This window comes from Galleria mellonella, unplaced genomic scaffold (genome assembly GCF_026898425.1).
Source record: "Galleria mellonella isolate WM207_F2 unplaced genomic scaffold, CSIRO_AGI_GalMel_v1 utg65, whole genome shotgun sequence".
NCBI classification, from domain to species: Eukaryota; Metazoa; Arthropoda; class Insecta; order Lepidoptera; family Pyralidae; genus Galleria; species Galleria mellonella.
This window is the reverse complement of record NW_026442138.1, coordinates 707541-735011: the sequence shown is the minus strand read 5'-3', so window position 1 is coordinate 735011 and position 27471 is coordinate 707541. Positions and strand designations below refer to the sequence as shown.

Genomic DNA, 27471 nt, shown 5'->3' with positions numbered 1-27471 from the left:
TGAGTGTCTAGTGTCTGAGTGTCGAGTGTCTGAGTGTCTAGTGTCTAGTGTTTAGTGTCTAAGTGTCGAGTGCCGAGTGTCAAGTGTCGAGTGTCGAGTGTCGAGTGTCCGAGTGTCTAGTGCCTGGGTGTCTGAGAGTCTAGTGTCTGAGTGTCTTGTATCCGAATGTCTAGTGTCTGTATGTCTAGTGTCTGGGTGTCTGATTGTCTAGTGTCTGAGTGTCTAGTGTCTGAGTGTCTAGTGTCTAGTATCTGAGTGTCGAGTGTCGAGTGTCTAGTGTCTGAGTGTTTAGTGTCTAGTGTTTAGTGTCTAAGTGTCGAGTGCCGAGTGTCAAGTGTCTGAGTGTCTAGTGTTTAGTGTCTAAGTGTCGAGTGCCGAGTGTCAAGTGTCGAGTGTCGAGTGTCTAGTGTCTGAGTGTCTAACGTCTGGGTGTCTGAGTGTCAAGTGTCTGAGAGTCTAGTTGTCTGAGTGTCTTGTATCCGAGTGTCTAGTGTCTGAGTGTCTAGTGTCTGGGTGTCTGAGTGTCCAGTGTCTGAGTGTCGAGTGTCTAAGTGTCGAGTGTCGAGTGTCGAGTGTCGAGTGTCGAGTGTCGAGTGTCGAGTGTCGAGTGTCGAGTGTCGAGTGTCGAGTGTCTAGTGTCTGGGTGTCTGAGTGTCAAGTGTCTGAGAGTCTAGTGTCTGAGTGTCTTGTATCCGAGTGTCTAGTGTCTGAGTGTCTAGTGTCTGGGTGTCTGAGTGTCAAGTGTCTGAGAGTCTAGTGTCTGAGTGTCTTGTATCCGAGTGTCGGAGTGTCTAGTGTCTAGTGTTTAGTATCTGAGTGTCGAGTGTCGAGTGTCTAGTGTCTGAGTGTTTAGTGTCTAGTGTTTAGTGTCTAAGTGTCGAGTGCCGAGTGTCAAGTGTCTGAGTGTCTAGTGTTTAGTGTCTAAGTGTCGAGTGCCGAGTGTCAAGTGTCGAGTGTCGAGTGTCTAGTGTCTCAGTGTCTAACGTCTGGGTGTCTGAGTGTCAAGTGTCTGAGAGTCTAGTTGTCTGAGTGTCTTGTATCCGAGTGTCTAGTGTCTGAGTGTCTAGTGTCTGGGTGTCTGAGTGTCCAGTGTCTAAGTGTCGAGTGTCGAGTGTCGAGTGTCGAGTGTCGAGTGTCGAGTGTCGAGTGTCTAGTGTCTGAGTGTCTAACGTCTGGGTGTCTGAGTGTCAAGTGTCTGAGAGTCTAGTTGTCTGAGTGTCTTGTATCCGAGTGTCTAGTGTCTGAGTGTCTAGTGTCTGGGTGTCTGAGTGTCCAGTGTCTAAGTGTCGAGTGTCGAGTGTCGAGTGTCGAGTGTCGAGTGTCGAGTGTCGAGTGTCGAGTGTCGAGTGTCGAGTGTCGAGTGTCGAGTGTCGAGTGTCTAGTGTCTGGGTGTCTGAGTGTCAAGTGTCTGAGAGTCTAGTGTCTGAGTGTCTTGTATCCGAGTGTCTAGTGTCTGAGTGTCTAGTGTCTGGGTGTCTGAGTGTCAAGTGTCTGAGAGTCTAGTGTCTGAGTGTCTTGTATCCGAGTGTCGGAGTGTCTAGTGTCTAGTGTTTAGTATCTGAGTGTCGAGTGTCGAGTGTCTAGTGTCTGAGTGTTTAGTGTCTAGTGTTTAGTGTCTAAGTGTCGAGTGCCGAGTGTCAAGTGTCTGAGTGTCTAGTGTTTAGTGTCTAAGTGTCGAGTGCCGAGTGTCAAGTGTCGAGTGTCGAGTGTCTAGTGTCTGAGTGTCTAACGTCTGGGTGTCTGAGTGTCAAGTGTCTGAGAGTCTAGTTGTCTCAGTGTCTTGTATCCGAGTGTCTAGTGTCTGAGTGTCTAGTGTCTGGGTGTCTGAGTGTCCAGTGTCTAAGTGTCGAGTGTCGAGTGTCGAGTGTCGAGTGTCGAGTGTCGAGTGTCGAGTGTCAAGTGTCGAGTGTCGAGTTTCGAGTGTCTAGTATCTGAGTGTCTAGTATCTGAGTGTCTAGTGTCTGAGTGTCTAGTGTCTGGGTGTCTGAGTGTCAAGTGTCTGAGAGTCTAGTGTCTGAGTGTCTTGTATCCGAAAATCGGAGTGTCTAGTGTTTAGTGTCGCAGTGTAGTCCTATTATTTGATACCCATATTGTGGTGTCGAGTGTCGAGTTTCGAGTGTCTAGTATCTGAGTGTCTAGTGTCTGAGTGTCTAGTGTCTGGGTGTCTGAGTGTCAAGTGTCTGAGAGTCTAGTGTCTGAGTGTCTTGTATCCGAAAATCGGAGTGTCTAGTGTCTAGTGTTTAGTATCTGAGTGTCGAGTGTCAAGTGTCGAGTGTCGAGTGTCGAGTGTCGAGTGTCTAGTGTCTGAGTGTCGAGTGTCTAGTGTCTGTATGTCTAGTGTCTGGGTGTCTGATTGTCTAGTGTCTGGGTGTCTGAGTGTCAAGTGTCTGAGTGTCTAGTATCTGAGTGTCTAGTGTCTGAGTGTCTGAGTGTCTGAGTGTCTGAGTATCTAATGTCGAGTGTCTGAGTGTCTAGTGTCTGAGTGTCGAGTGTCTGAGTGTCTAGTGTCTAGTGTTTAGTGTCTAAGTATCGAGTGCCGAGTGTCAAGTGTCGAGTGTCGAGTGTCGAGTGTCCGAGTGTCTAGTGCCTGGGTGTCTGAGAGTCTAGTGTCTGAGTGTCTTGTATCCGAATGTCTAGTGTCTGTATGTCTAGTGTCTGGGTGTCTGATTGTCTAGTGTCTGAGTGTCTAGTGTCTGAGTGTCTAGTGTCTGAGTGTCTGAGTGTCTAGTGTCTGAGTGTCTGAGTGTCTGAGTGTCTAGTGTCGAGTGTCTGAGTGTCTGAGTGTTGAGTGTCGAGTGTCGAGTGTCGAGTGTCAAGTGTCGAGTGTCGAGTGTCGAGTGTCGAGTGTCTAGTGTTTAGTGTCTAAGTGTCGAGTGCCGAGTGTCAAGTGTCGAGTGTCGAGTGTCCGAGTGTCCGAGTGTCCGAGTGTCTAGTGTCTGAGTGTCTAGTGTCGAGTGTCTAGTGTCTGAGTGTCTGAGTGTCGAGTGTCGAGTGTCGAGTGTCAAGTGTCGAGTGTCGAGTGTCGAGTGTCGGGTGTCGGGTGTCGAGTGTCGAGTGTCGAGTGTCAAGTGTCGAGTGTCGAGTGTCGAGTGTCGAGTGTCTAGTGTCTGGGTGTCTGAGTGTCAAGTGTCTGAGAGTCTAGTGTCTGAGTGTCTTGTATCCGAGTGTCGGAGTGTCTAGTGTCTAGTGTTTAGTATCTGAGTGTCGAGTATCGAGTGTCTAGTGTCTGAGTGTCGAGTGTCTGAGTGTCTAGTGTCTAGTGTTTAGTGTCTAAGTGTCGAGTGCCGAGTGTCAAGTGTCTGAGTGTCGAGTGTCTGAGTGTCTAGTGTCTAGTGTTTAGTGTCTAAGTGTCGAGTGTCGAGTGTCGAGTGTCCGAGTGTCTAGTGTCTGGGTGTCTGAGAGTCTAGTGTCTGAGTGTCTTGTATCCGAATGTCTAGTGTCTGTATGTCTAGTGTCTGAGTGTCTAGTGTCTGAGTGTCTAGTGTCTGAGTGTCTGAGGGTCTAGTGTCGAGTGTCTGAGTGTCTAGTGCCTGAGTGTCTGAGTGTTGAGTGTCGAGTGTCGAGTGTCGAGTGTCGAGTGTCGAGTGTCGAGTGTCGAGTATCAAGTGTCGAGTGTCGAGTGTCGAGTGTCGAGTGTCTAGTGTTAGTGTCTAGTGTCTGGGTGTCTGAGTGTCAAGTGTCTGAGAGTCTAGTGTCTGAGTGTCTTGTATCCGAGTGTCTAGTGTCTGAGTGTCTAGTGTCTGGGTGTCTGAGTGTCGAGTGCCGAGTGTCAAGTGTCGAGTGTCGAGTGTCCGAGTGTCCGAGTGTCTAGTGTCTAGTGTCTGAGTGTCTGAGTGTCTGAGTGTCTAGTGTCGAGTGTCTAGTGTCTGAGTGTCGAGTGTCGAGTGTCGAGTGTCGAGTGTCGAGTGTCGAGTGTCGAGTGTCGAGTGTCGAGTGTCGAGTGTCGAGTGTCGAGTGTCGAGTGTCGAGTGTCGAGTGTCGAGTGTCGAGTGTCGAGTGTCGAGTGCCGAGTGTCGAGTGTCGAGTGTCGAGTGTCGAGTGTCGAGTGTCTAGTGTCTGGGTGTCTGAGTGTCAAGTGTCTGAGAGTCTAGTGTCTGAGTGTCTTGTATCCGAGTGTCTAGTGTCTGAGTGTCTAGTGTCTGGGTGTCTGAGTGTCAAGTGTCTGAGAGTCTAGTGTCTGAGTGTCTTGTATCCGAGTGTCGGAGTGTCTAGTGTCTAGTGTTTAGTATCTGAGTGTCGAGTGTCTAGTGTCTGAGTGTTTAGTGTCTAGTGTTTAGTGTCTAAGTGTCGAGTGCCGAGTGTCAAGTGTCTGAGTGTCGAGTGTCTGAGTGTCTAGTGTTTAGTGTCTAAGTGTCGAGTGCCGAGTGTCAAGTGTCGAGTGTCGAGTGTCTAGTGTCTGAGTGTCTAACGTCTGGGTGTCTGAGTGTCAAGTGTCTGAGAGTCTAGTTGTCTGAGTGTCTTGTATCCGAGTGTCTAGTGTCTGAGTGTCTAGTGTCTGGGTGTCTGAGTGTCCAGTGTCTAAGTGTCGAGTGTCGAGTGTCGAGTGTCGAGTGTCAAGTGTCGAGTGTCGAGTTTCGAGTGTCTAGTATCTGAGTGTCTAGTATCTGAGTGTCTAGTGTCTGAGTGTCTAGTGTCTGGGTGTCTGAGTGTCAAGTGTCTGAGAGTCTAGTGTCTGAGTGTCTTGTATCCGAAAATCGGAGTGTCTAGTGTTTAGTGTCGCAGTGTAGTCCTATTATTTGATACCCATATTGTGGTGTCGAGTGTCGAGTTTCGAGTGTCTAGTATCTGAGTGTCTAGTGTCTGAGTGTCTAGTGTCTGGGTGTCTGAGTGTCAAGTGTCTGAGAGTCTAGTGTCTGAGTGTCTTGTATCCGAAAATCGGAGTGTCTAGTGTCTAGTGTTTAGTATCTGAGTGTCGAGTGTCAAGTGTCGAGTGTCGAGTGTCGAGTGTCTAGTGTCTGAGTGTCGAGTGTCTAGTGTCGAGTGTCTAGTGTCTGAGTGTCTAGTGTCCGAGTGTCTAGTGTCTGAGTGTCTTGTATCCAAGTGTCTAGTGTCTGAGTGTCCGAGTGTCTAGTGTCTGAGTGTCTTGTATCCGAGTGTCTAGTGTCTGAGAGTCTAGTGTCTGAGTGTCTTGTATCCGAGTGTCGGAGTGTCTAGTGTCTAGTGTTTAGTATCTGAGTGTCGAGTATCGAGTGTCTAGTGTCTGAGTGTCGAGTGTCTGAGTGTCTAGTGTCTAGTGTTTAGTGTCTAAGTGTCGAGTGCCGAGTGTCAAGTGTCTGAGTGTCGAGTGTCTGAGTGTCTAGTGTCTAGTGTTTAGTGTCTAAGTGTCGAGTGTCGAGTGTCGAGTGTCCGAGTGTCTAGTGTCTGGGTGTCTGAGAGTCTAGTGTCTGAGTGTCTTGTATCCGAATGTCTAGTGTCTGTATGTCTAGTGTCTGAGTGTCTAGTGTCTGAGTGTCTAGTGTCTGAGTGTCTGAGTGTCTAGTGTCGAGTGTCTGAGTGTCTAGTGCCTGAGTGTCTGAGTGTTGAGTGTCGAGTGTCGAGTGTCGAGTGTCGAGTGTCGAGTGTCGAGTGTCGAGTATCAAGTGTCGAGTGTCGAGTGTCGAGTGTCGAGTGTCTAGTGTTAGTGTCTAGTGTCTGGGTGTCTGAGTGTCAAGTGTCTGAGAGTCTAGTGTCTGAGTGTCTTGTATCCGAGTGTCTAGTGTCTGAGTGTCTAGTGTCTGGGTGTCTGAGTGTCGAGTGCCGAGTGTCAAGTGTCGAGTGTCGAGTGTCCGAGTGTCCGAGTGTCTAGTGTCTGAGTGTCTGAGTGTCTGAGTGTCTGAGTGTCTAGTGTCGAGTGTCTAGTGTCTGAGTGTCGAGTGTCGAGTGTCGAGTGTCGAGTGTCGAGTGTCGAGTGTCGAGTGTCGAGTGTCGAGTGTCGAGTGTCGAGTGTCGAGTGTCGAGTGTCGAGTGTCGAGTGTCGAGTGTCGAGTGTCGAGTGCCGAGTGTCGAGTGTCGAGTGTCGAGTGTCGAGTGTCGAGTGTCTAGTGTCTGGGTGTCTGAGTGTCAAGTGTCTGAGAGTCTAGTGTCTGAGTGTCTTGTATCCGAGTGTCTAGTGTCTGAGTGTCTAGTGTCTGGGTGTCTGAGTGTCAAGTGTCTGAGAGTCTAGTGTCTGAGTGTCTTGTATCCGAGTGTCGGAGTGTCTAGTGTCTAGTGTTTAGTATCTGAGTGTCGAGTGTCTAGTGTCTGAGTGTTTAGTGTCTAGTGTTTAGTGTCTAAGTGTCGAGTGCCGAGTGTCAAGTGTCTGAGTGTCGAGTGTCTGAGTGTCTAGTGTTTAGTGTCTAAGTGTCGAGTGCCGAGTGTCAAGTGTCGAGTGTCGAGTGTCTAGTGTCTGAGTGTCTAACGTCTGGGTGTCTGAGTGTCAAGTGTCTGAGAGTCTAGTTGTCTGAGTGTCTTGTATCCGAGTGTCTAGTGTCTGAGTGTCTAGTGTCTGGGTGTCTGAGTGTCCAGTGTCTAAGTGTCGAGTGTCGAGTGTCGAGTGTCGAGTGTCAAGTGTCGAGTGTCGAGTTTCGAGTGTCTAGTATCTGAGTGTCTAGTATCTGAGTGTCTAGTGTCTGAGTGTCTAGTGTCTGGGTGTCTGAGTGTCAAGTGTCTGAGAGTCTAGTGTCTGAGTGTCTTGTATCCGAAAATCGGAGTGTCTAGTGTTTAGTGTCGCAGTGTAGTCCTATTATTTGATACCCATATTGTGGTGTCGAGTGTCGAGTTTCGAGTGTCTAGTATCTGAGTGTCTAGTGTCTGAGTGTCTAGTGTCTGGGTGTCTGAGTGTCAAGTGTCTGAGAGTCTAGTGTCTGAGTGTCTTGTATCCGAAAATCGGAGTGTCTAGTGTCTAGTGTTTAGTATCTGAGTGTCGAGTGTCAAGTGTCGAGTGTCGAGTGTCGAGTGTCTAGTGTCTGAGTGTCGAGTGTCTAGTGTCGAGTGTCTAGTGTCTGAGTGTCTAGTGTCCGAGTGTCTAGTGTCTGAGTGTCTTGTATCCAAGTGTCTAGTGTCTGAGTGTCCGAGTGTCTAGTGTCTGAGTGTCTTGTATCCGAGTGTCTAGTGTCTGTGTGTCTAGTGTCTGAGTGTCTTGTATCCGAGTGTCTAGTGTCTGTGTGTCTAGGGTCTGGGTGTCGCAGTGTAGTCCTATTATTTGATACCCAAATTGTGGTGGTTGTGGAAAAATATGTACCTAGTCCGCCATATTGGAACGGCGTCCATCTTGAATTTTAAATTTTGACATAATCATCGTGTTTTACTAGTGTAGCCCTTTCATTTGATACCCATATTGAGGGGGTTAAGGAAAAATATGTAATCCGCCATTTTGTATCGGCGGCCATCTTAGATTTATAATGTTATGGATTTTATTATATTGTATTGTCATCTAAATTAAATGTGTGTACCAAATTTCAGATCAATCTGACAACGGGAAGGTGCTTAAATTCCAATTTCTAATTTTGACCCAAATAAAAAAACCGTTTAATAAATAAATACCGTACAGGTTGAGCTAAATAAAACCGTTTAAATTAAATTAAAAAAAGAGCGGTATCCTTGTGCATTCTAATTATTATTTTATTATTTCAACCTTTAATTGTCCACCGCTGGACATAAGCCTTCTCTATAATGTTAGTTGTGCCAGTAATTGCCACGTTTGGCAGGCGGGTTGGCAACCGCAGGTAGACTTTTAGATGTTTTAAGTAGGACGCTGCTGTCCATTTCTCGTCCATCCTTAGTCGCCTCTTACGACTACCAAAGGAAAGGAAGGGTTTTGTTTGCATGGCTGTGTTTCGGTTTGAAGGGTGGGATATGGCGTGCATTTACTGTGTACAGAGGAATAACACCTGAGACCTCAGGAATGGCAACGCATGGAGGGTACCATGAGCGAAACAGTATCCTCTGTTATGTGCATGGTACTGTTCATGTCTATAGGCGACGGTTACCACTTTCCATCAGGTGGGCCGTCAACTTGTTTGCCGTTCGAAGTTGAATAAAAAAAGGAGGGTGGCCCATTCTATGCCGGGGCAGACGGCTGTGTATTCTAATATAGAAATAAAAAAAAATAACGGCCTATCACTAATCTTATTATATAAAAATCTCGCGTGTTCGTTTATGCGGATCTTTGAAACCGCCGGACCCGGTAGGTGGCGGTAGTGGCAAACATTTGTCCGATCAGCTAGTAATATATATGCGTATATATGTATTTATGTGTTTGCATGTATATATATTTGTATATGTATGTGTTTGTATATATATGTATATATTTGGATGTATGTGTTTATTTATGTATGTGTATATGACTATGCTGTCACAGATATTATTTTTTACAAATCTATTTTTTTAACGCGCCACCTACCTATTTATTCTTTAATTCCTTCTACCCAAAGGTTGTATGGAAGAGATTGCTTAGCAATAAGACCGCCTTTTGTACTACACTATACGTATTGAAAATCGTTCAACAAATCCTGTTATGTTGGTGCAATAAAGTGTTAAATAAATAAATAATGCTTATATTTTTTAGTGTCCTCATTTCCAAGAATTTAGAATACTTCGTGCCGAACTTGTAATGCGACGTTTGTAATTTAGCTAACGTCGCATAGCGCAACATACTTTGTTACTGCAAGTCTCAGTAACTTTTGTTCCACCATAGGTAGTAGGTACGAGCTTGTCCCCGAGTCACGGAATTTGTTGGCCCTTTTTCTATAGTCATGAATTTATTTGCAAGGAACAGTAAAAGTTCTATTGTGTTATTATTACAGTTTCCTTTGTCTAAACTTGTAATAAGACCGCGAGAACGATAATCGACGTGACTTTTTTAATGGATGATATGGAATGCTAATCCAGGCAGCGTTATCGGCATACGCTGGTGAGTAACAGTGAAGAGGTGATAGATGAGAATTAAATAGTAATTCATTCATCCATTTCAACCATTGTCCATCCACTGCCGGACATAATCCTTCCCCATATTCTGCCATAAAGAACGGTCCTGAGCCACCTGCATCCACTAACTCCCTGCAATGCATTTCAGGTCGTCACTTCATCAATTTTTTTATAAAAAAGTTAAAATTTACAGTTTGGTCTCGACACAGAATAGGCCACCCCTTCCTTTCCCATGAGTGTCGTAAGAGGTAACTAAGGGAGGGCGAGAGTTGGGCAGCAGCGTTCCTCTTTAAACATCTCCAAAGCCTAACTGCGATTGCCAATCCGCCTTCCAAGCGTGGCAAGTACTGGCTAAACTCTTTGAGGAGTTACCACACTGTCCACCACATAAGGGAGGCTTATGTAGTGGCCACTTAAAGACTGAGATCATCATGATTATGACGATGATGTTAAAATTAATGAATTTATATACACTGAGTACTATTTCAAGACTGCCTTCCATACAATAATGTTTCTTGTAAATAAATAAATAAATATATTATAAATTTTATTGTTTTTTTATTTTTATTATTTAGGTCATGTTGCACATCTTTCTACGCATGCAACCTGTGGGCTGTATATACTCAAAAATCCTACAGCGACCTTGGTATCTAATATAATAACGCGTTCAGGATGGGGCTGCCACAATTCTGTAGCGCGTCAGGGGTGTTCGCCGAGCATCGTGTAGATTGTTTTTATGCCACGATGCAATGATGAAAAAGGTAGGCAGGTGCGCAGAGTACGTGCCAGCGCCAACAGCATCCTGAGTATGATAGCAAGCAGGCCGCACTGTGTGTACGTTAATCACTGCTGCGCAATTTCCAATGGAATTGTACAGCGGTGATTATATGTATACTGCTTAATATATTATATGTATGTATGTGTGTGTATGTGTATTGTGTATGTAAATTTACTAACATCAGTTTTAAGAATATTGTTACTAATAAATATTTAATGGACGATGAAAAGATTACGCTGCTAAAACAGTGTAGTTATAATTGAAAGCAAATTTTTTTTTTTATACAATTTAGAATGGCAAACAAGCTGATGGAAAGTGGTAACCGTCACTTATAGACATAAGTAGTATTGTGGACATGACAGAGTATACTGTTTCGCCCATGATACCCTCCATGCGTTGTCATTCCTGTGGACTCAGGTGTTATTCCTCTGTACCTTGTAAATTCACGCCATATCCCACCCATCAAACCGAAACACAGCCAAACAAACACAACTTCTTCACGGTAAAAACACGAATGGGACAGAGGTACCCAAGCAAACGACTTTTGTACAAAACCAACATGAAAGTAAAGCTGTTACTGTTTGTATCAGCCATTAACCATCTTCTGTTGAACATAGCCTTCCCCATGGCAGTAGTTCCTCTTAGCAGTAGTTGCTATGCTTGGCAGGCGGGTTGGCAACCGCAGTTAACTTTTGGTGATTTTATAAGAGGGACGCTGTTTTTTTTTTAATGGATGATGAATGAATGGTAACCCCGCCTGCGCTATCGGTATACACTGGCGAAGCACCAGTTATAATAGGTGAGGATGACAATGCAGGTCAGTTAGCCCATCGTGATGAATGCACTTGGAATACAGTACGATGAATTCCAGGGGGGGGCCACTTGGAGGTGGCCCCCCAGTGGTGCTAGATTCTCTATGTATATGTATTATATCTATATATATATATATATGTATTATATCTATATATATATATATATATATATATATATATATATATATATATATATATATATATATATATATATATATATATATATATATATATATATATATATATATATATATAAAAAAAGGAACGAATATTGGAAAAAAATTAAGATGAATTAAGAATCTTTTCCGTTTACAAGTCATAACTATGAATAAGGCAGTAAGTATTGACTGGTGGTCACCTGCAGCGCCGGAGGTCCTGGGCCGCGAGAGCCTGTCCACCGAGAGCTGCTGGTCGTCGGCGAGCCGCTTGCGTTTCGCACGCTCGTTCTCCGCGTCGTTGTGCGTGTACGAGCGCTTGCGCGGCGCCGGACTTCTCGCATTGTCTGCATACAAATATACATCATATAAATACTGTACTAGTGGTCTATTTGTCTATTGCTTGTCTGTACTTGTGTCATTTTGTATATGGATAAAGTAAGTCACCAGATGTCGCCACCTCACTTGATATGTCGACGTGATAACGAAAATGTACGATCTGTCAATGAATTCATTGACCCGTGCCAAGATTTATAACGTCTGTTCAGTCATTGTTCAGTAAAAAACACACAGACACAGTTTTTTTGTTTATAATTTTTATTTATGGGTGATAATGGTATGGTAAGCCCGCCTGTGCTATCGGTATACACTGGCGGGGCACCAGTGGTAGATGACTGATGAGGATGAAAGCAGGTCAGTTAGCCCATCCTGACATATTCAACCACGATGGTTACCAGGGGGAACCACGTGGAGATCGACCTGACAGGGTATATTGCTAGTAATGGAGGTATTTGACCCCATTACTAGCAATCCCTTTCCCTCCGATTTATAATATTATGGGCTAATAATAATTAAGGAAATTAGAATTTAAATATTTATAGGATTATATGGGAGATACAATCTCCCATATAATCCTATATATTCAAGTCAAAAATATTGATATAATATTATATATATATATATATATATATATATATATATATATATATATGTATATATATTAGCAGAGGGAGACTTTGTACAAAAGTCGATTGCTTGGGTACCTCTGTCCCATTGGTGTTTCAACCGTGAAGCAGATGTGTTTGCATGGCTGTGCTTCTAATAGAAGGGTGGAATACAGCATGAATTTACTAGGTACAGAGGAATAACACCTGAGTCCTCAGGAATGGCAACGCATGGGGGTATCATGGGCGAAACAGTATACTCTGTTATGTCCATGGTACTGCTCATGTCTATAGGCGACGGTTACCACTTTCCATCAGGTGGGCCATCAGCTTATTTGCCATTCTAAGTTGTATAAAATATAAAAAAAATGTTCTGTGATGAGTGTGATGTGCAATCACAATGTGTGAACAAGGAATACTATTTTATTTTCACCCATTCGAATATATATATACTTAAAAGTTCTAAATATAATAATAATTATTAAGTATAATAGATCTACTTACCATCATCATTGACGATGAAGCTCTTGTTGGATCCTTTCAAATTTGATTTGATCACCTTCCTTCTGTGTTGCATCACAACAGCGGGATTGTTGACTGGACTGCAGAACATTACTCTAGTGGTCCTTGTGGGAGCATTTGTGGTAGTGTCCAATGACACTGACAGCCTTCCCGTCTTCTCAATAGACCGGGTTACATTCAAAACACTTTTTTCCCTCTGAGAACTCTTTGAGAAGGGGAACGGAGTAGAACCAGGAGTAGACAGTGACATTTGTTTAGAAGGAGTTCTTTCGCTAAAACTATCATTGCCAGCTTCAGGGCCATCTTTAGTGAAGGTCCCCTCTCTTTTCAAAGGAGTAAGCGGTACATTCACCATAGAGGTTTTATTAGCTTCACTGCTTGTTCTAGAATTATCCATACTACTGTCTATTAATACAGGTGTTGTATTAACAATGTTCTCAGTTCTAGAATCATCACTTACACTGATTCTTGTGTTGTCAGCTATCTTGTCAAAGGTCAAGTTTTCAGAGTCATCAGAAGTGATCAATGATGACTTACTGGTACTATCATTAGCAGTGGTTTTGTCAAATGTGGTGTTCAAATTGGTTTCGTCTTTATCAAATGTTGTATTGATCTTCACTCCATTCTTATTTGACTTCTCAAATGTACTATTTAAAGGGTTTAGAGTATCGGAACCTGATATCGAGGTTTTTATCTTCTGATCACTTTTTTCAAAAGTATTGTTAAACTTTCCAGATGCAATTTTACCAGATTTTGTACTGTTGTCTTTTTCAGAGGTAGTGTTAAGGTTTTTAGTTACTTTTTTAATAGAATTGTTTATGTTGCAAATATCTTTTTCAAAGGTACTGTTAAGATTTGTCACTTCATCAATATCTGGTTCATCAAAAGTACTGTTAAACAATTTTGGTGCCTCCGAATTGGACCTGAATGATTTTCTTTTACTCACACCTGTCTCAGGAGTTATGTTGATAATTAATGATTCTCTTTCATTTGGTTTCTCAAATGTACTATTCAGTATCTTTGAAGAACTCCCATTTGTTTCTTTTTCAAATGTAGTATTCAATTTCTCATATGTATCTGAGTTTTTACCCGATACCTTCTCTGTCACATTTGTATCACTTCTGGCATTAGGTTTCCTCTTCTTCCTTGTTTCTTTACCAAAAGTATTATTCATATTGTGTAACTCACTATCTTCATTAACTACAATTTTAGGATTCTTGTGAGAATTTTTAGGTTTGTCTTTATTTATAGAAGTGTAAATAACTTCAAATGTAGATGATTTTTTCTTAGTTTTAGTTCCATTCTCAGATGTGACATTATCATGTGTATTTCTGTCAACTATAATAACTCCTTTGGAAGATTTGTCAAATGATACATTTATTTCATGGTTTACACCATAATCATCATGTAATGAGCTGCCTGCAGCACTATGGAATGAGTCTACTGACATGTCAGACTTATTAACACTGCTCTCTTCAACATTACAGTCATTTTTGCTGGTTGTCTTCTTTCTTTTTTTCTTAGATTGTTTTTTAGAGACAATCTTTTCTTTATCGCCATTAACTTCACTTTGACTTTTGGCTTTTTTCTTCTTATTTTTTTTACCTTTAACTTTACCAGTCGCAGTTTCCATTACAACTTCGGGAATACATTCTTCTTGATCTGTAACCGTTTCTATATTATCTTCCGAAAATTTCCTAGTCCGTCTAGTTTGTCGTATAATTTTTTTTACATCAACCATGGGCTTTTCTACTTCGCCATTGGGTACATTTAAATTCTGCTCTTTTAACATATTTCTTCGTAATACTCTGCTCTGCTGGCCTTCGTTCTCATTAGTAACGCCGCTCTCAGATGTTACATCGTCGTCTGTAGGATAACTGACATAGTTGTTTCGTTTTTTTGACTTAGTAACAGTAGACACGGTGTCTTCTAAATTCTCTTTTGATGGTTTGTTTCGGGTCTTTTTTTCTTTTTTACAAACAAGTTCAGTATCAACAGGTACTTCGCTCTCATGAAATGAGGCATGGATCCCTGTAATTAGAGTTTTCAATGTTTACATTCAGACTATTCATAAATACACAATACAACAAATATAATCCTCATTACTTACGTTTTCCGGATCTGGTGGACATTTTATAATTGTGTATTTGTTAGCAATAAATACAACAACAACATTTATCCATAAACTCACAATTCACACTATATTTCGCTCGTTTCAAAATAAATAACGTTCAAACATTTTTAAAAATTAAATAAGTAACTGTTTGCTTTCTGTAACTGTCATTTATGTTTAGTGTTGTGATGTAGCTGAAATAGTTTATCAGATTGAATCGATTGATTTAACATCTAAAATTATGTATATAGACATCAATAGCCTACATTCAGTTATTTTAATATATACGAAAATATAAAGGATTATAGTTCGAATTCTCACAATGTTTCGTAGTAATAAAACTATTTTTGGTTATATTTAATGTTACAGCTAAGTGAAAAGTTCCGTCACCTAGTACTTATTAATACAAAATTTAAAGTTATTTGATAACTGTATTTGTATATAAAATATGAAATAATGGGCACGTAGACAGGTGTCTATTATCTCCAGTTCTCGTGAAGCTTCTTACATTTTTAATTAAAAAATATTATGAAAAACCTTTGTAATTGAAACAAAATAATTTATTCTTATATATTATAGAAATAGATATTTTTGACTTAATATGATTTATGATATTGATTTCAGTTACGGAAAGCAAAGTAGATAATAAATAATATAATAATATATATAATTATTATATATAGTCAATGTCAATACTTTTTATTTAACTATTAGTTAATTTCAACACTGTTATGATAAAAAAAAAACATGCCAAATTATCTATATATACTCAATACATAATAAAAGTAAGGATTTATTTGATTGAATAAATTATAGATACTGAAACAATTATGTAAATTTGTATCAACTCTAATCGCATCACTAAGGAATATTAATTTTACATATCGCATGTCACACTCCTTTGCCTGTTTTCAACGCGAATTGGAAAACAACAACAGCTAGTGTTGCCAACTTAATTGCTTGGCTTATTTAGTTATTTTTTTTTTCATTCAAACTTTCTAATTTCAACTCGCCTTCTCAACTAGACCTAAATTAAGACTTGTAAAACAAAGAAAAAAATATGAAAAATGACGTACAAAAACCTTTCAAATGGACAAAATGCTAGAATCCATCATTTCAATTCAGTCGTTAATTGTTCATTGCTGAACAAATGAAGGATTACTTCCTCATAAGAAGAGTTTTGCCAATAGTTACCAATATTGGTAGAGATTTTGCAACCAAAGTCTGGCTTTTAAAGATATAGGTTTATGTGTAGTTTTTGGTAAAGTTTACAGGCGAACGCTACTGTCCATTTCTTTACCATTAAATTTCTTTAATTGCCTTTATGACATCCACAGGAAAAAAAGGTGTGGTCTATTCTATGCTAGAGTTGTTAACAACAATATAAATTCCTTAATAAATCTTAGTAAATTGTTTTATATATATATATATTTTTGTCATTTCCTTTTATTAACGACGATACTAAAGTAATAGAGAACAAAATAGCAAATTTTTTAAACTTTGTCTAATTTAGCCCTTTTTGAAATCTATTAAGCCCGAAAACATTATTTCAATTGGCAATATTCCTAACGTCAAAATATAAATACAACGGCTTTAACATTTTTCCTGTGTTTTATCGATGTAATTTGAATTATTTTAATCTGGTCACGTTTATTCTGATATATATCTTATTTTGTAAAATCAGAAATTATTATTTACTGACATGTTATACATATGATTATGTAAAGTGTTTTAATTAGGTATGTTTACTGAACATTTAATGTTACTGCGGTGAGATGACTCAATAGTTGTATACAATGGGTAGACCGTGGATTAATATCTTCACGGCGGTCATTATATGCTTTAGTTGCTGTGAAAGTGATCGCGGGGACTACATCGGCTGCTACAGATTTAAAATCGAGGATTTGTTGAATACTCACACAGGACAATCCGTAGACGTGTGTTTGTCGGCTTGTGAACAAGTTTATTACAAATACGCCCTTATCGGTAACGAGTCTACTTGTTTCTGCGGTAATAAACCTGGCCAATTCAGGATTCCTATAGAGGCTTGTGATACACCATGTCCTAAGAATGAAACTCAGAAATGTGGTGGAGATAATGCTGGCAGCGTGTATGATACCGATGTGAGAGCTCCTGGCCCGCCCGCCTCCTTGGATGTGTCGAATTTCACTGAAACCACGGCCCGTTTACGCTGGACCGGACCACAGGCATTTTCAATTATTACTGGTTATATGATAAGAGCCACACCCATAGAAAGTTATGCAGATTACCCTTTGCCACCTTTTGAATGGAGGGTCTCAAATAGCACATACCAATTTGTATTAGTAAATTTGCATCCGGGGTCTACATATAATGTCAGTGTTGCTGCAACTAACCATGACGAGGAAGGGCCCAATATTACAGCCAGTGTCACTACAGTGATTGGCACACCGGACCCTAGCCCTCCGGACATAGAGATAAAGGAGAGACATGGAGATCGAATGCTCGTTCACATTCCAGAAGCTAAGAATATTAATGGCCCTATATCTATGTATAGAATAGTTGTCTCTGTTGAATTGTACCAGCAAGGATTTCTAATTGAAAATCTTGGTAATCACTCCTATGCAGATGAACAAGGCCTCCCTTACTATATCACTGCTGAGCTAGATCCAGATGACATAAAGCAGGATTTCATAATTGGTGATAGGAGTACATATAATGGGTTCTACAATGCACCCCTGCCTCTAACTAATGATATTGATGTGTCTCTCGGTGTTGTCAGTGAGAAGGATCATGTGAGAAAAGTGAGATATGCTGAATCAACTAAAAAGATCATCTTAAACATCAATGAGCCTGAAGAGATTTCTCCAATGGTGGTGGCACTGGGTGCTGCCATTGCTATTGGAGTGGTGCTGCTGTTGATAGGTGTCGGACTCCTCATTATATTGCGTAAGAAAATCCAACTGGCCCGAATGCAGCGTGGATCTCAATCACTGCCCTTAAGTCTTAGTGAACCCTGTATTGAGATAGAAAACTCTGGCTTTCTCCAAGATGAAGACGAAAGAGTTGACTACTATGGCAACTTGAAACGTAAATTGTGGAATATTCCAAGAAACCTCATTGACATTGATATATCTTGTGTCATTGGACTTGGCAGCTATGGGAAATTTACAAAAGGTAAAGTTCAACAACACGGGGCTCAGACTTCAGGCTTGGTCCAGGTGATATCTGATAGGGAGTTGGAGAAACCTGACAAAAGACTCATGTTACAGGAGTTGGATCTTTTAATTAAATCCAGTGAGCATGAAAATGTCATTTCTCTGATTGGTATCTGTGAAACAAATACAACACTATTTGTGGTGTTGCAGGACACAAAGCAGTCATTAAAAGATATGCTATTGCAGAGTAGACACAGAGATCTCCAGAATAATAAGTTTTGTCTAGTTACTGAAAACCAAATACTGCAAACCTGTGTTGACATCGCTCGTGGGATGGACTACCTGCATAGCAAGAAGATTGCACACAAACGGTTATGCTGTCGTAACATCGCGATCACTGCAAATGGGGTCACGAAAGTGTCTGGTTTTGGATTGTCCCATATCAGACCACTGCATGAAACTCCTGACTACACTAGGTGGATGTCACACGAAATGCTTCGTCAGACGCGGTACAACCCTAAAGCTGATGTATGGTCTTTTGGATGTTTGATGTGGGAAGCATTCACTATAGGAGCTACACCATATTCTCATAGTGGAAACAAAGACGTAGCAGCTAGAGTGTTGAGGGGTATGCGGCCGTCGCAGCCATCATACGTGGGCGACGAACTGTTCCAGCTGTGCCTGCAGTGCTGGCAGGTGGATCCCGACGAGAGGCCGTCATTCTCGTCACTCGTGCACGAACTTATGCCCTTCGCCGAAGCACCCGGCACGAGGAGCTTAAGTTTCACACATTACAACGGTTTCAATTATGAACTCTATGTTCCACAATATGAAGTTATATCATAGTTTATGCTTTGAGCATTAATCAAATATACTGACATTAGCCAATTAAATTATCATATCCAAAGATTAACTGCTTCATACTAGTATATTAGCTTAATTCCGACATACGTGGAACGATGTTTGCACGTGTTCCGTCGATTTTTAATATCGACCAACGACATTGCTAACGATTTTGTATAGCGAGATGGGATCGGTATGATTAATTGAAGCGATAAATCTTTCCGTGTATCCATTACTTGTATCTAGTATTGATACTGTGTGATAATGCGGCAGCTAAGTACTCGATTCACTCATCATTCTCAGTAGCTTAATCTCTGTCTGACATATTTTATTATATTACGTATAAGAATAGACTCTAGAAAATATTTGTATACGTCCGGAAGAGATGACAATTATTTGGAACTTAATGCTTAGTGTATCTCATGACTACTTGTTATTATTAATGTCATCGGGCGCTACTTTGAGTCGCCTGTACCCAGTATTACGATCTTCCATAATTCTTTCAGCTAATCCCAGTAATAGCCGAGATATATAAGAAAAAAAAAAAGTGCATATGCTCTACCTATATAATCAGTGTTTGATCGTTTGATATTCAAACAGGCATGCGTGACAATTATATAGACTGCGATTTGCCCATTTGGCTACTAAAAGTGTACTAGTATTAAAAAAAAAAGATGAAAGAAAACCGCAACAAGTATTTGATGTATTAATATTTGTATATTTTGCATTAAAGCAGCGTAGTGTTACTCAAAACTATGCTCTAAGATAAATTAACCTAACTAGTTAGATATTATAAGTGTATTCTATTTAAACTATCTGCGAGTATTAATGTTTCCTTGGAGACGAGTATGTATGTAAGTATAAGCAATCTATATTTTCCGGTAATTTTTCTCGGTCATAAAATTTTACTAGTCTCATGTTTGTTATAGGTATATTTTGTTTCTCTTCGTAGTGGCTTCACTTCATTTGTTTGCACCAGAAGGGACGCCATAAATATCTGTTTTTATCGTTATTACTAATAAAATAGCGCACAGTGGCGGACTGTTATATTGCTTCATATTTAACTACGTTATGTAGGTGCTTCTAAGGATTTGTTTTAGCGAATACTTTTGTATGTCGAAATAAAATATCAGATTTGATACTCATAACTTACGTGACAATACCTATTTAAATGAATTGTATACTGTTAGATTGATCTATTTACGATCCACTTGGAAACTAATGAGATTTATTTTTATTGGCCCTGTGGGGCGATCTGACCTGTATGCATCCTCCACTGATGTGATGGATCATTGTTGTGTCCTGGTGTTTCATATTTGTCATCTAAAACAAGGAGTTATGTACTTTTTATACTATAGTAATATGAAGTAATTAAATATACCGTGTAGTGTACATACGTCGCCTTCTCAGGCGAATCCTAATTCCAATTCAATGGGAAATGAAAATTATATTATTTAAAGATCTCTAAAAAATATCTCTGGGCCCAGTAATGGGGACGTTTCTTTATGTTTTGAGTCCCCGATTCGATGCCCGTTTGTGCTGATTTAGAAATTGAACTTTCTCAAAATAGTTTATCCGGGCTTTGTTTCCAAACGTACTTTGATTTTTCATACAGGTCCAGGGCTAAAATATTAACTTATTTGTATATAAAATGTAATAGATACTCGAAATGTATTTTTCAATATTTCATTTGTATTATTATGGTAAAATATTTATATTTCTAGCCATATTATTATTTATAGATGCATGTTTACGACGGGTGCCAAAATACTCGTCTCGAATTTGTAAAAAAAAATACTATATAGACATTCTTGAATAGATATTATAAAATTTTAAAGCTTTTAAATAACTGCGTAATATTAATGTAAAAAATGGTTTAAAAACATGACAATTTTTATTGGCTGCCTATGTATTTTTGTATTTTATTAAAACTGTGAATTTGTTGATAAAATTGTCAAGTAGATTTATGCGTGTAATATTTAAGAAGTAATTCGATCATAAGCCAAGACTGTTGTAGGCTCATAGAATGCATCTTTTCCACGATTGAATGCAATTTGTGTTTGATAAAGGCAGGTTAATTTATTCGAACAATATCCGAAGTTTGTATTCCGTCCACGTGTTTATATGAATCTCATGCGTACCTAAGTATTTTAAGCTATTTAATATTTAAGTGTCAATATAATCATTTTGCATCTGTAACTTGTATTATTTAAAATGATCCTCTTATTAATGCAACTATGACTGAATGCATACGGCTTACCTGATGGAAAGTGAAACCATTTCATTTTCGCCCATTAATATAACCTTTCAATTAGAACATATGTACTCACGCAGATGGAGGGAGAATGGGTTGTTAGTACTAGTGACTCCATTGCTAGTAATACTCAATCAGGTCGACCTCCATGTCGTCTCTCTTGAAAACCATCGTCGTAAATTCTTAAATTTTTGTTAAATTCGTCACGATGGACCAATTGACCTGCTTCCATTCCCACCTATCATCCCTCACTGGGCCCTAGCGTAGGCGGGGTCACTGTACCATTTTCACCCATAAAAAAAAAAAACTTGTACAATCCTTTGTTGTTGACTCTGAATATTGGAGTGATATAGGTAGCTTTAGTATTACTGGATCTTCATGTCACAAGAGTTGCTATGCGGGAGTGATGCCTTCGACATCGCAGACAGTACTGGAAGACTTCATTAGTTCCAAGATCTACTGTTTACTAACAAAACCCTGTACGATCTACTAATTACATACATCTTGAAATCACAAATGAAACTACATAGTTCAGTACACAATTATGTCGTATTGTAGTATTTTTTATTTTATTAAGAGGAAAAACAAAACTGAAAATTTTTCTTAGTAACTACTTATTTATATTAGTGTGAGCGTTACGTCTGATTATCTATCGCTGGATTAGCAAAATATATTTTTTCCTTGCCACGAATGGCTGGACTAAAACTCGACCGATTGACCACCCCTAGTTGATTAAGGGAAAAGGGATTGTTAGCAATGGACTTTGATAGCCCCATTGTTAGCAATTTGCCTTTTCAGGTCGACCTTCACGTGGTTCCCCCTGGAAACCATCGTGAACAATTCTTATTGAATTCGTCACGATGGGCTAACTGACCTGCTTCATCCTCACCTATCATCCTTCACTGATGTCCCACCAGTGTATACTGGGATGGGATATAGCGCGAATGGGGTTACCATTCCATTATCACCCATTAAAAAAAACCACCCCTGGTATATAGGCTGTAGAGACCGCTTCATGTCAGGCGGGTAGCGTGTTGATCATCACCTCTGTTTTATAAACAAACATGTAACAGACACGTAACTGTCAGACCAATTTAATAATCACCAAAACATGTTTTTATTAAAATTTTTTGTCATCAACTTGATGTATTCATAATGATGACTAATTCACACGGCATTCGTGATTGTAACAAAGTTGGCATTTTATGTAGGCATTATTTGACGCTTACAATTATTGACGTAATCGCTTTGCCTTGAAACAGATTGTTACCAATATAATTCCCTATTATGAATCTAGTTTTGTTTTTTATGCATCTTAGAATGGCTAACAACCTGAAGGTCCACCTGATGGAAAACAATAACTGTCGCCTATAGACATGAGCAGTACCATGGACATAACAGAGTATACTGTTTCGCCCATGATACCCCTCATACGTTGCCATTCCTGAGGACTCAGGTGTAATTCCTCTGTACCCTGTAAATTCACTGCCATATCCCACCCTTCAACCGAAACACAGTCATGCAAACACAACTGCTTCACGGTAGAAACACGAATAGGACAGAGATGCCCAAGCAAACGACTTTTGTACAAAGTTTCCCTCTGGTAAATTAGAGTTAGCTAGTATTTGTATTTTATATATACTCGACTATTTCATATGTTTTACAACGAGTCAAGACAATCTGGTTCATATCATATTGACATGAACATCTCTATACCTACAATTCCTTTGAAGAACATCTCTGATGAAGCCAAAGTTTCAGAAAATAAATAATTAATAAATTTGGAATTTTAGTTCTTAGTGAAGAAGCAAAATGACCTAGTTGTACAAAACAATCAGCCAAAAAAGAAAAATATCCTATTTTATACTTTCTTCTTTGATTTGATGTTTCATTATTCCTGTGTTGTCTTGTCTTTGGTCGTAGTACGCACGGCGTGGACGGGTGCTTATTGTTGGCGATGGTAATTGAAACAATTTCATTTTTGCATTTATTTAATGTTAATATAATATAGACAATGTTCAAGGTACCTTTTAATTGGTTTTCGATTTTTAAACACTAAGACATTTTAACCTTCCATTTTACCTCTTATCTTTTACAACATTGCAAAATAACATTTCATTAGGAAATTAATCTGTTCAACTAAATTATAAACATTGACTAAAATATAATGAATTTAAAATTCAAAAATTATTTAACACTTCATTCAAACTTAATTATTATTCTCATACGTAACATTGCAGACCCGTTTATAGTAAACCAAGTTAACAAAAATAATAATAAAATAAAAATTCCGTCACTGAACTACACAGCAACAAATGTTTCAACATATACTATACACGGCGCACCGGCGCGGCGCGGCGCGGCGCGGCGCGGCGCGGCGTGCCGGCGCTGCGCTGTCTATACATACTTATAATACGCAACAAGTTATAATTCAATAGAATTAGTATAACATATCAATCTCAACATGTGTAAAGGTTGATGAGACAACGACTGAACGGCGCTTGAGACTCCGGTACGCGGCCGTCCGCCGCGGGCGCCCGCCGCTCGGCCGCGGCGGACTGGCGGGCGGCGGGCGTCCGCGGCGGACGGCCGCTCTCACACCGTACACTCGCAGGCCGTATGGAACTCAAACGCGTACGAAGTGGGGCGCGGCGGGCGCGGCGGCCGCGACGGCTCGCAGCCACCGCGGCGCGCCTCACACAAAGATAATACAAATTAGGTAGAAAACTGCGAGTGTACCGCGGGAATCGCACACGACCACATCCTTGCGGAGTATTCCACATGGAACCGAGTGAAAATTTTAATGATAAACAATTATACAATAATCCCTACCGTTTGGGACGCGTTAGTGACGATGTCAATATGCGCAAGTTGATTCCTCAGTCTTTAATAAATTGATGACAATGAGCAAGGAGAAGAACGTAAATGAAAAAATGTTATGCAATTATATACAGATTGTGAGTTCAAAGCGCGCGCGCTGCCACGTGGCCGGCGCGTGTCCGGCGGCAGCGGCGCGGTGGTCGTGTCCGATCCGCGCCCATCCAAAAACAAGCGTTATGGTGATGTCTTAATGTTGAGTTCGACTTGAACGCACAGCCATTTTCCTAAACACAGTATCGAACGTTACTCTAGCCTAGCGCACCCAACGGCTGCCACCTTTCACTTGTATACCCACTAAACTACCTACAGTAATTACAATAAACCACGCTATCAACAAATTCAACAACATTTAGCTATTAAAATTAAAAGGAGGATGAGATGCGCGGACTCCGAGTTGGCACCCGTCCCGGCGCCACATTCCAACCTTGTACCTCGCTTCGTATCCACTGAATGAAGAATGACAACTATCTTAAGCCTACAACATTGAATTCCCTTAACACTAACAGCGCAACTAACGGAGGAGCGTGCGTGTGCGGATGCGGGCGCGGGAACGCCACCGCCCGCCTGCACAATGAGACCTAAACAATTTGACACAACCAGTAACAGGCACCCGCACGTGGCGGGGGGTGGTGGAGGGGGGAGGTGCGGGGATGGGTGCGGGCGGTGCGAGCGGTGTAGGCCGATGTCGAACCGACGTGCGACGGTGCATATTTGTCAGTATCACAGAAACAGTACGATAAGGTCGTGACCGCGGCGGCGGCGGCGGCGGCGGCGACGCGGCGCCGGACAGCGCCGGACGACACCGGACGGCACCGGACGGCGGCCGCCGCTCGCGTGGTGCGCGCGGGCCACACAGTGGTCGGGACGACGTTCAACTATTTATTATCTTCCACGCGATAAACTTTATTCAGACAATGTTACCGCACTAAATTATTTTGTATCCACGATAATATACTCTCAAATATTGTAACAACTTCAGTATAACAACTTTTTAACATTTTTTTTCCAGTATTTTAAATTATCTATACATACCCATTATATTGTTTTAATATGATAATTATAACTAACTAGAATTCCACTGTTAACTATTAACTTTCGGCGTGTTCCTCCCAGTGTTTAGAGAATGAAACATCGTATTGTGCGAGTAAGGAGGCAGGGCTAACAAGTGAGAGGGTGGCGCGGATTGCACAGTCCCTTGGCTGCAAACGATAGGTTCTTTGCCGTAATTTTTAATTTAACGAAGCCAAAGAGTACGTTGTGTCTCTTGCACGCAAAAATAAAACGTGCTTATATACCGGTTAGAACGTCTACAGCCGCATTGAACACCGCGAGGAACATTCCGATTAACAATAGAGACGAGTATAACACCGTCAGAAAAGAAGAAAGTAAGAAAGAAAGAAAGAATGAAAGGAAGAAAGATAGAAGAGTACAACTATATCTACCCCAGTGCTCGCACAAACTGAATACTCTGCGACGAGTAGCGTCCGAAATTAAAATTTCTGAATAATTGACGTATTTGACTTACACGTACCGACTAATCAAGATTTTAATCCAATAAAAATTGAGCTTGTTAAATCGACGTTCACAGGCAAATGCGTTGGGAGGTCTCCGCCAACACGCCCAAAGGCTTAGCACGATCGCGACCGCTTCAAAAACTGACTCCCACGTGGATCCTGCCGCTGCGTACTGCCGACTGCCGTCTCGAAACGGCCACCGACGGAGCATGCCGGATACATTTCAAGGCCATCGCGAACGTGACATAACCTCAAATTTAATTGACACAACGATATCTGTACCTACCCCCAAATATACATATATATATATATATATATATTAAGATGAGAAAAGTCGAAAAACACCAGAAAGTTCGAACAGCGATATCTATTATACACTTTAAAGATTGAATATATTACGATATATCTAACTATGTGAATGCATCTAGTGCAAATGTTAGCTACATAACACACGTAAATAGTCCAGTAACAATACACAACTTAGCTACACGTGTCGTTGGACTGCGCTGGAGAACTTACATACAATATATTATATTTATAACTAGAACTTTCACTTTTACGGAAGTACGAGGTTATGGCGTCTCAATGTGCTCTTTATTCATTAATTAATTCAACGTCAATTTGAATAACGCTTACAAGTGAAACTTTAGCAGAGAATGTCTCTCAATTCCTTTTCTTACACACTATCGTAAATTAGTCAGTTAAGCCGATTCGAATATATTTTATTATGAATATTACGATTTCTTTTGTACTTCTGTCCTTTTGATAAGTATTGACCGCCTCTGTTGAAGTGACTCGCTAGTGGGCCGGAGCTATGACGTACGGGAAAATAGTCTCAACCATATTGCAAATGGCGGCGTGGCGTACACAAGATGGCGGCCATGCATGCCGTGCTACGAGAACCTACGATGGCACTTGTGAGGTAAACGAACAACTTAAAACTATTTTCCGGCGAGGATAGTATCTGTTGTCTACCCTACGTGGACACTGACACCAAGTACCTTGATAATGTCGGCAAATAATCACAGTTATATTTATTAATAATAATATTTCTCTACGGCGACAAAATAATGTATAGCTCGAACGTGGCGCGCCTCGAACGTATTCACTAACTGTTAGATCGCGAATGTAAATAAGAACATTTTATAATATTGTCTTCATGAATTATATATATATAGAAATCTGCGTTAAAATGTTTAAAATATATCATTTTCTACTAATCTGGACATGCATTATTATAAAACTTGTACTTATATCGTAATAAATTTAGACCGACAACAAATCAATAACTATGAAACATTCCTAACAAAATTATAACACAATAATTATAAATGTATAAAAAATAAAGATCTTTAACGAGAGAAATCAGGAATGACCGAAACTCTGGCGAGCAGATCCCAGGCGCGGCTACCGGCGGACGGTCAGACGCGCGTCCGCCGTCCGCCGTGCGCCGTGCACTACTTGTACTTCTACATAGACATACTTGTACGGTAGCGTAGCGACGTTACCACCTTTGGTCACAATATTATTAGCCGGCCAGGGTCGCCCCTTGCCGCTCTCGTCTGGTACCGCGCCGCGTGGCGTGTGGCAGCCACGCGCCACGCGCCACACCACGCGGACAGGACACGTACGCGTCCACTACAATAACACTAAATACGTCACGTAAACTAAAAAATAACTTATCAATGGTAACATTTACAGTGAAATCAAGTTTTAAATATTAAATGAACGCTGTGGACGATATACAAAAATAAAATGTGTATGGAATAGGAATTTCCGTGATAGGACATATCACAATCGTATATTCGTTAAATCTTAAACAACTCTCGTCTGCTGCGCAGAGCGAAACAACAGTTTTTTGTCATCACAATAAAAACATAATAATTATAATAGCATTAATAATAATAATAATAATAATTCAACACTATTTTTATATCATAAATCATAAAATTAATATACATAAATCTATGTATGTAAATAGGTAACTATGTGTCGGGACGGGCCGGGCGGCGCGTATTGCACGCCCCGATACGAATGCGATGGCCGCCCATCTAATGGGCAACCGTCTACAGGCCGCGTGGCCGACCATCTACAGTCTAGCTAGCACAGCTACAGTCGGCCGCTGACCGTCTGCGAGACGACCAGTTGACCGCTGCCGCCTGTGAGCTGAGTGATCGACCACTGACCTCCTGCGAGTCGCCGACGGCCCGTCCCGAGAGCTGCGAACGTAAGGTCGGCTAACCAAAACAAAGAAATTATTTTCTTAACTAGAGTCAGGTAACTCGCGCCACTCCTCTCGCTCCGCGTGCGTGGGCGGCGTGACTAGAACTACAACTACGCTAGAGCGCGACGACACGTGGCACCGTTACTGCATCAGACCTGAGATGGCGTTGTGGCGGGTGCGCTTCAGCTCCTCCTCCTGGATCTTCTGCTCGATGAGATACTGCGCGCTGCTAATGGCGGTCGGGGTGCCCGTGATGGTCACGATGCGGTTGCGGGTGCCCGGCGCGAACGTGCCCTTCTTCGAGATTTGGATGTTAGCGCCCGACATCTGCTGGATCTCAACCAGGCTGCGCCCGCCGGGGCCTGCAACGTTAGTCAACACATTTAAGTTTCGTGCGTCCATTTCGAATTTA

At 41.0% G+C, this 27471-nt stretch overlaps 3 protein-coding genes across 8 annotated transcripts in view; 1 reads left to right on the top strand and 2 right to left on the bottom strand.

Moving 5' to 3' along the window:
• LOC113519860 (muscle M-line assembly protein unc-89) overlaps nt 1–14391 on the bottom strand; it is a 29049-nt gene extending 14658 nt beyond the window's left edge. Inside the window, exons 1-3 of the mRNA XM_026905074.3 lie at nt 14205–14391; nt 12077–14125; nt 10832–10975 (exon numbers count right to left, since the gene is read on the bottom strand). Coding sequence (XP_026760875.2) covers nt 10832–10975; nt 12077–14125; nt 14205–14226 — 2215 coding nt within the window. The 5' untranslated portion in view covers nt 14227–14391. The remainder of the gene's footprint in view (nt 1–10831; nt 10976–12076; nt 14126–14204) is intronic.
• A 1372-nt stretch (nt 14392–15763) lies between these two features.
• LOC113519707 (putative inactive tyrosine-protein kinase Wsck) lies at nt 15764–20381 on the top strand. The gene has a single exon (XM_026904882.3). The coding sequence runs from the start codon at nt 16004–16006 to the stop codon at nt 18188–18190; it is 2187 nt and encodes a 728-aa protein (XP_026760683.2). The 5' UTR covers nt 15764–16003; the 3' UTR covers nt 18191–20381.
• Nucleotides 20382–22414: 2033 nt separating this feature from the next.
• Nucleotides 22415–27471, bottom strand: part of LOC113519859 (RNA-binding protein Pasilla) — a 95169-nt gene continuing 90112 nt past the window's right edge. For all 6 annotated transcript variants that reach the window (XM_052900563.1, XM_052900567.1, XM_052900565.1 and 3 more), the window contains one exon: nt 22415–27421. In XM_052900563.1, coding sequence (XP_052756523.1) covers nt 27201–27421 — 221 coding nt within the window. In that variant the 3' untranslated portion in view covers nt 22415–27200. The remainder of the gene's footprint in view (nt 27422–27471) is intronic.

Excerpts from the sequence above, each read along its gene's own strand:
- LOC113519707 (XM_026904882.3), top strand. The coding sequence starts at position 16,004 with ATGGGTAGACCGTGGATTAATATCTTCACGGCGGTCATTATATGCTTT.